General features: G+C 45.2%; 1 protein-coding gene across 1 annotated transcript; it reads left to right on the top strand.

Moving 5' to 3' along the window:
- The first annotated feature begins 349 nt into the window (after positions 1-349).
- LOC112568475 lies at positions 350-9,059 on the top strand. The gene is made up of 13 exons (XM_025245782.1): positions 350-426; positions 555-706; positions 1,275-1,386; positions 2,316-2,525; positions 3,161-3,248; positions 3,476-3,709; positions 4,270-4,433; positions 5,085-5,247; positions 6,414-6,514; positions 6,738-6,981; positions 7,438-7,536; positions 7,988-8,279; positions 8,396-9,059. The coding sequence occupies exons 1-13, from the start codon at positions 424-426 to the stop codon at positions 8,736-8,738; spliced, it is 2,205 nt and encodes a 734-aa protein (XP_025101567.1). The 5' UTR covers positions 350-423; the 3' UTR covers positions 8,739-9,059.

Below are 9,059 nucleotides of genomic sequence, written 5' to 3'. Positions count from 1 at the left end.
CACATGTCGCTGCATGCATTTCACGACGAACAGTGATCGCAATAAGACCATAATAGTCGCCCCTTCTCCCCTCTCAACAGAAAACAGTACTCAGGTGGCCGGTAGGTGGCGCTGGCCAGTCTCTCGGGTATGTCGCACTTGTCCTGTCATCTCAAGGCCAAGCCACTTGTCCTGTCATCGTGCTACCACCACACACCCGCATTCCGGGACAAGGCTGGCGACTCTCCCGAGAGAAAAACAAGACAAACAAGAACAAAAGAACTGATTGGAAAATCCTTATCACGTGACCATGTAAGTCTGTGCTATATATACGAGATGAGGTCTGCAAGCCACAGAAAGGTTTCCGAAGATTGTGGTCATCGGTGACTGGACTTGCAGATACTAACTACAGGCGCTCACTACAAGCAAGTGGAACGTCAGAGAATGGTAATGAGTCATCAGGAGCCTTTGATGTTCGTTCGTTTTCCTGCTCCCCTCGTCACTGTTTGATCTTTGGTTTTTGTCTTCTGACGGCCAGCAGGCGAGTTCACTGTCTCGTTCCCGTTTCTTTCCAGCATCCGAGGTCAGGGTGGTACGTTGTGGTAACCTGGCTACTTCTGACGTTGGCAGCGACACCTGGTGCTGATCAAGGGGCCGACACAACGCGAGAAGCAAACAAAGGGGGCGCCAGTGTCGTGGAGGCCGTGGTCGATCTCATTCGCTCCAAGTAAGACTGACTTCGAGGTTTCTTGTGATTTGCGAGCGACATTTGACAAACGTTTTTTTTTGGAAACAGGTTGATAGATACTGACATTGTAGGAGCAATGTAGGAGACACCGACAGAGTGGTATACAGTGATGACATTGTAGGAGTAATGTAGGAGACACCGACAGGGTGGTATACAGTGATGACATTGTAGGAGTAATGTAGGAGACACCGACAGGGTGGTATACAGTGATGACATTGTAGGAACAATGTAGGAGTCACCCACAGGGTAGTATACAGTGATGACTTTGTAGGAGTAATGTCAAAGTAATTACCGACAGTGACATTCCACCAGTGACGTAAGCCAGCAGTGTTCATGATTCACATCAAACTGTTTCTCCATACTCGTTGTCACCTTGTGTCACATTGACTGTGAAATGTGATTACGGACAAAGTTCACACGAATAATGTAACAGTTTTGTCACAGTCACACGCTAGACAAGAGAAAACAAACTTTGTGAGAGCAGTGAGCGTTGCCTTGGTAACTTTGTTAACGTCTATAGTCTGATGTGATGACGTCATATCCGCAGCTGCATCTTCTCCGAGGATCGTCTGTTTCTTAGACGATTGGCCTACGTTGAGTCACGTGACGGCACAGACATCAAAACATACAGACCTGGCTATGACGGGGGCATCTGGCAGGTGACTAGGCAATATGTGCTAGCGTGTAACGGCCTGTAGTTATTACACTATTATATGTAATAGGTTTGTGTTGTTATTACCTGTAGTTATTACACTATTATATGTAATAGGTTAGTGTTGTTATTACCTGTAGTTATTACACTATTATATGTAATGGGTTTGTGTTGTTATTACCTGTAGTTATTACACTATTATATGTAATAGGTTAGTGTTGTTATTACCTGTAGTTATTACACTATTATATGTAATGGGTTTGTGTTGTTATTACCTGTAGTTATTACACTATTATATGTAATAGGTTTGTGTTGTTATTACCTGTAGTTATTACACTATTATATGTAATAGGTTTGTGTTGTTATTACCTGTAGTTATTACACTATTATATGTAATGGGTTTGTGTTGTTATTACTATTTTCTTGCTTTGTTAGACCTCATGTGCTGAGTGTAATGGTCTGTAGTTATTACACTATTATATGTAATGGGTTTGTGTTGTTATTACCTGTAGTTATTACACTATTATATGTAATGGGTTTGTGTTGTTATTACCTGTAGTTATTACACTATTATATGTAATGGGTTTGTGTTGTTTTACTATTTTCTTGCTTTGTTAGACCTCATGTGCTGAGTGTAATGGTCTGTAGTTATTACACTATTATAGGGTTTGTGTTGTTATTACTACTTTCTTGTTTTGTAAGACCTCATGTGCTGAGTGTAACGGCCTGTAATTCCGCTATTCTCTTGTAACAGGTAATGTGTGCTAGTGTAACACCTTTATTGACGAAGTGAACAAGGTTGATAATTACATTAACAGAGTAGCAGTAGCTAACCTAAATTGAAGTCACAGTGAAATGTGAATTACTCTCGTGTTTACAAGTGTACGACTCGCTGTGAAATGTCGGGCTTTATGCTCACCTGTCCTCACCTGTCAGGTGGACGAGGACAAGTTCAACGCAACGTTGGCCTGCAGCTCGGTTCTGGCGACCTACTGTGCCAAGATCAGACAACCTCCCTTTAACATCAACTGGAGGAGTGTCACGTGGTCAGACCTGCGCAAACCGCTGTACTCGGGACTGGCGGCCACCTTCTACCTGCTGCTGAGACTCGGGGACAGCACTTCCGCCATACCTGGCGACATCAAGGTGGGTTCATGGAGCCGAGAGTAGAGGGCTACACACAAGCAGGTGTGTGTTTGTATATATAGATATATCTTCTACTGGTCTGCGTCACAATAAAATAAGGAAAAAGGGAGCAGTTCTGCCTGGAGAATATAAAATACAAATTGGAAATACTGAACATAGAATGATAGATTGGCAACCTGTGAACAATTACATAATGTGAAAGTAACTATAACAGATGTAAGACATTAATATTATGTTTGTTGTAAAGTAAGCAGATAACTCTAAGACATGTTATTATATTGTTCTTAGCTAAACAAACAGACATGCTACTATTCAATACCAGAATGTGCAGAACTCAGCAAGAAAACACGATCACTGATATAATGCAAAGAACTAAGCACAAACAAAGGTTTTAATAACATTTTTAGGATTTGTGACAGGCTTTTGTCACTGGAGAGCTTCGCTAACCTGCAATGTCAACGAGAAAACTGACGAACCTCACACACTCTCATCAACATTTATACATCAACGTTTACATCTTTACAGTCACAAGGACAGAGAACATCTGTAACACCTGTCCAAACACCTCACCCTAACCCTAACCCTCACTTGCTGTCTGGCTGATCTGTTTGTTGTTTACCTGTTCACCTGTGCAGAACCAGAGCATCCTGTGGTCCCAGTATTACCGGCCAGGCCTCCACCCGTCCAACTTTGAGAGCGTGGCCGACAACTCCACGGCTTTTGGTGAGAGTTGTCCTCCTTTGAAAAGAAAATAAACTCTGAGATTCACAGCAATGTACTGTTTAAATTAATTAAGTTGCTTCTATTTAATTAGCCTTTAGTCTCATTATAAATGTAAACATCGACGACGTGTTGACTGTTCCTGTAAGAAAACAAATCTCAGAAGATGGTGGACTACATTCATGTGATGTTCTGTCTTGCTACTCGCCTCATGAAGATGCTACTTTCAGACTGCAAGAGGGAGACGGACATGGTCTTCGTGTTGGACAGCTCAGGGAGCATCAGTGACTCCAACTTCGACCTCAGCCTCGACTTCGCTGCTCGAGTTGTAGAGGCCATGAGCATTCCTGAGCCGCTGAGAGTGGCCGCCCTTATCTACGCCAACTCTCCTGTCATCGAATTTAACTTCAGCAAGGAGCAGACAAGCCCTGGGGTGGCCGCAGCTATCCGAGGGATACGACGAGGTATGTCACACCTTCACTGTTTCCTGTACATCTCGCGAGCAATTGCTGATGTTGCTGACATTTCATCACTGAACACAATGCAAATCACACGCCAACAGCGACATCAACAAAAATATTTCCTCCTGACTCATTTCTTAACAGGTTCTGTGCAAAGTAAGTTTCGCTGTATGTTCTGAGAAACAGGTTGGAAAATATCTACTGCAACACTTCTCACACTGGCATCTCGCTTTCTCTCACTCTCATACACCTTCTCTCTCTCTCTCACACATACACCTTCTCTCTCTCTCTCTCACACATTTGGACGACGTACAGCTGTGACCTGATGTATTTCCATCTGTAACCTAGTGTCTCCTACAATGTAACCTAGTGTCTGTCCTGTGTTTCTATCTGTGACCTATTGACCGTAACGTATATTACCTATGTGTCGTAGTGCCCGTAACGTGTGTTTTCATATGTAACCTGGTGACCGTAACGTGTATTCTATATGTGACGTAGTGTCCGTAACGTGTATGTTCACATGTAACCTGGTAACTGTAACGTGTATTCTATCTGTGACGTAGTGACGGGAGGAACAGCCACAGACAAGGCACTGGACATGGCGCGCTCCTCTCTCCTCTCTAACTCCTCCAGTGCCAGGGAGGGCGCCAACAGAGTGGTGGTGCTGGTCACTGATGGTCAGTCGGACAACACCAACAGGACCATTCAAGCTGCAGAGCGACTGAGGGTCAGTAGGCGAGTGAAGGAAGGATAAATGGAAGCACGATCAGTGGCTGAGAGACAAAAGGATAGAAAGACGAATAAATGGGGACTGACATTCTACTACTTCAAGGGGAATTAACTGCCACAGTTTTTATTTTTTAGAATAATAATCGTCACTTTCTGATGTCGGGTTCTCCACGCCCAGGGCGCGTGCTCAGGGTGGTGGTGGTAGTAATGAAATGATAATTAAAACGAATCCTCTTCAGCTACTTGAATCACGAAGGATAAAAGAAAGGAGAATCACAAACAAGATATGTACAGTTCAGCTACGACATCTTTGACAACAAACCTGAACAGCACAGCCCTCGTCACGTGCCAACAAGTGCCATACATACATGTATATGTATATCTGTGGCGGACGTGTGTGTGTTTGCAAGCGTGCTTACGTGCATGTCTGTATATGCGAGTATTTGGGTGTGAATTATTGTGTTACGTTGATTGCAAATATTTATTTCTAGTAAGTTGTTTGTTTTACATTGGTTTACTAAGCGCACACGCACACTTACACACTTACACACCTGCTCTGTGCACATGTACGCACACACTGTATAATACATATTTTGTTGATGTGTAGTTGTTGACAGCAACCTCAGGTTGTGACCTCTCCTGTTGACAGGACGAAGGACAGGCCGCCGTGTTTGCAATCGGGGTGGGCGGGTACAGTCTGCCAGAGCTGAAGGCCGTGGCCACTCAACCGAAATGTCTGCACGTCTTCACGCTTGACGACTTCGCCGTCATCAGCAGCATCATCTATGAGATACAGCGCAGCACGTGCACCGGTAACATGTTGTCTCCATGAGTGTAAACAACATACATTAGCAACATGCAGTCCCTACGAGTGTAAAGCACACGCATTGGTAACGTTTCCTTGGCAACGTTTCCTCTCATAGAAACACAACGTGTGAACGTGAGACCCGGATAAAGACAAGAGACTAAACACGTGACACGTGGCGTATCTGTCTTGTACTTTTATTGTAGCACGTCACTGCTCTACAGCTCATGTCTCAAGTTTGACTACGAGTAATCACACTGGGAACATTAGAGTAATTGCACTGGGAACATTCGAGTAGTTACACTGGGAACATTCGAGTAATTGCACTGGGAACATTCGAGTAATTGCACTGGGAACATTCCCCAACGTATAGACATATGGTGTGTGCAATCCAGACATTGCTTGGAAAAACATAACAACGTCACTTTGTTAAATATGTAACACATCACGTCACCTCTACCTTCTTCGTGTTTTATTCCTTTTAACGTATATTTATATGTTCTGCTTTTGTATGTTTGTTTGCTTGTGTGGTGTATGGTGTGCGTGCGTATATGAGTATGTGAGTGTGTGTCTCTCTCTATCTCTCTCACTCTGTGTATGTGTGTTTGTCTTTCTCTGTGTGTGTGTCTCTCTCTCACTCTGTGTATGTGTGTGCGTGTGTCTATCTCTGTGTATGTGTGTGTCTCTCTACCTCTCACTCTGTGTGTATATGTGTGTGTCTCTCTCTATCTCTCTCACTCTGTGTATGTCTTTCTCTGTGTGTGTGTGTCTCTCTCTCACTCTGTGTGTGTGTGTCTATCTCTGTGTGTAAATGTGTGTGTCTCTCTATCTCTCACTCTGTGTGTATGTGTGTGTGTGTGTGTCTATCTCTCACTCTGTGTGTATATGTGTGTGTGTGTCTATCTCTGTGTATGTGTGTGCGTGTGTCTATCTCTGTGTATGTGTGTGTCTATCTCTCACTCTGTGTGTATATGTGTGTGTGTGTGTCTATCTCTGTGTATGTGTGTGCGTGTGTCTATCTCTGTGTATGTATGTCTCTCTATCTCTCACTCTGTGTGTGCGTGTGTCTCTCTATCTCTCACTCTGTGTGTATGTGTGTGTCTCTATCTCTCACTCTGTGTGTATATGTGTGTGTGTGTGTGTCTATCTCTCACTCTGTGTGTGTGTGTGCAGCACACCAGACTATTGGCGTGGACAAGACCAACATCGAGCTCAACTCTACTCAGGACACTGGAGCCTTCGTCATCCCCAGGCAGGAGCCGAACAAAACAGTGGTTAGTTGTCATAGTGATACTACAATGTGTATGATAACGTGTCATGTCATGTCTTAATTACTGTCAACTATGAACTTCGTTAATATTCTCAACACAGACAGGATTGGGGAGCAGAGACACGTTAGTCGTCCATTGACTCGATGACAATGTTTGTGACGACAGCAGGTGTGGTGATGACAGTCAGTATGGTGATGACAGTCAGTGTGGGGTGCTTGACTTGCAGATGTTTGAAGTCCAGTGCGGCACCCTGGATGTGTACGTGTCCTTCACCAACCCCAAGCCCAGCCCCGCCCTGTACACCCACAAGTACACAGCTCGGGACGGTCGTCCTGCCTACCTGCTGACGTCATCAGCTAACGACGGGCTGCCGGTGTACATCAGTGTCGTGGGCACGCAGCTGCCGCCGTCGCTGGCCGCCATAGAGCAGTGCACTGGCTTCCGAATACACATCGCCACAGTAGACAGGCGTGAGTAGACATAGACAGGCGTGAGTAGACAGCCACAGTAGACAGGCGTGAGTAGACAGAGCTACAGTAGACAGTAGACAGGCGTGAGTAGACAGCCACAGTAGACAGGCGTGAGTAGACAGAGCTACAGTAGACAGAAGTGGGTACACATAGCTACAGTGGAAAGTTTCATCAAAGCTTTTAGTTCTCCAGCTGTGTGAGCAAATTTACAAATTTAACGTGATGTAAGCAGAACAGACTTTAGTGTATTTTCACATTTCAGTACTAATTTCTGGCACAAATGATTGTAAAGTGCCTTGTCCGTCTTGTCCACCTTGTCCGTCTTGTCCACCTTGTCCGTCTTGTCCACCTTGTCCGTCTTGTCACTCGCTCAGAGAAGCTGTCTGCAGGTTAGAAATAAGCAAGGGTTGTGACAGAATGACAAGCAAGGTGTTGTAACGATCCTCTATGTTACAGCATGGCCAGTAAGGTGTTGTAACGACCAGGTGTGTCGAGATTGTACAAAGTCGGATCTACTTCAGCAGATAACTCTTCTTACAGATGTTTGTGACACAAGTGAGTTACTTCCCTTTGAACGTTCTCCTGTTTACTTCTTACCTACACACACCTGTACTTCACTTGTCTCGTCTTTCATCTAAAGACAAACACATTTGTCTCAACTCATTGTCTGCAATCCTCAATGAGGTTATTTTAATTAAACTTATTTCTGCGTCGCCGGCCTGCAGTGACCGATGAGCAGACTTTATGTGTTAGTCAGTGGTACTCACCGACTCAACCAATCATTGGCTGAGCTGACCAGTTGCTGAGCAACCTAGCAAATCCCTAAACTGATCCCACCATGGACCTGAGCGGTTATTGCAGACCCAGTATTTCAAGGTGGACTTGTGGGTGTACAGGTGTGCTGACTTGTTTACAGGAGACCTCAGGTGTATGTGTGTGTTTTACAGGAGACCTGTGGTATACTTGTGTTTACAGGAGACCTCAGGTGTATGTGTGTGTTTTACAGGAGACCTCAGCTTCCAGAACCCCTGTACCCGTGAGGCGCTGCTGGCAGGCAAGACCATCTTTCCCTACATCTACGACTCCAATAAATTTATCCGATGTGATTACCGTGGCAACGCTTACGTCACACTCTGCCCGCGGGGTCAAACCTTCAACTCGGGTAGCTTGAGCTGCGGCAGCGAGGTATCTGGGGTACCCTATGGCAGACCTCTACCTGCCTCTTACCCGAACCCGTGTACCCCAGAGAAACTACTCGCCCAGTACTTCTTCTTTGAGTACCCACCCGACAGGCAGCTGTGAGTATAGGGAATCTCCAGGTGGTTGGAATGAATGATGAGGACCAATGCAAGGTACCTGCTGACAGCTGAGTGACCTGTGCACAGGTTCATTCACTGTGTCACGTGTGTTGCAGGTTCATTCACTGTGACCCCTGGGGTGGGGCCTGGCTACAGACATGCCCAACTCTGGAGGTTTGGAATCAAGAGCTGCTGACCTGTGTGGTGGATCATCCACTTGCACCCACCACCAACCTACCCGCCACCATGATCAACCCCTGCACACCCGAGATGCTGGCAGCAGGCAAGTTCTTCCACCCGTATCTGTGCGACCACACCCGCTACATCCACTGTGACATCACAGGCCAATACTGGGTGCAGTACTGCCCAGTCGGCATGTTCTACCACCCCGAGGTCTTTGTCTGTGTCGTAGGCGACCCTCAAGGGAGCTCCGGTGCCAAGACTGAAATCTTTCTTTGATGTAACTCCAGTTACTCCCCTCTTCTCACCTCTGACCTCAGTTGTCCCACCCTCCACTTCTCTAGGGTACTACAAATGCTTTCCAAAGTACAGTCCTACCCCGTAGACAGGTAACTGGTTGTATATCATCCTTCTCTGCTCTGATACAAGTTATCTTCTTCCCCACAAGGTGTGTGGCTTTTATTTCCACACGTTTTATACGACATACATTCATATATATATAAAATATATTCATATTAAAGCCAAGGTGTGTGGCTTGTACATGTACATATTTCTGTATATAAAATGGTTGATATACACTCATATTAAAGTCAGCATGGA

Source organism: Pomacea canaliculata, linkage group LG7 (assembly GCF_003073045.1).
Source record: "Pomacea canaliculata isolate SZHN2017 linkage group LG7, ASM307304v1, whole genome shotgun sequence".
Taxonomy (NCBI): Eukaryota; Metazoa; Mollusca; class Gastropoda; order Architaenioglossa; family Ampullariidae; genus Pomacea; species Pomacea canaliculata.
This window is presented reverse-complemented; position numbering and strand designations above follow the sequence as displayed.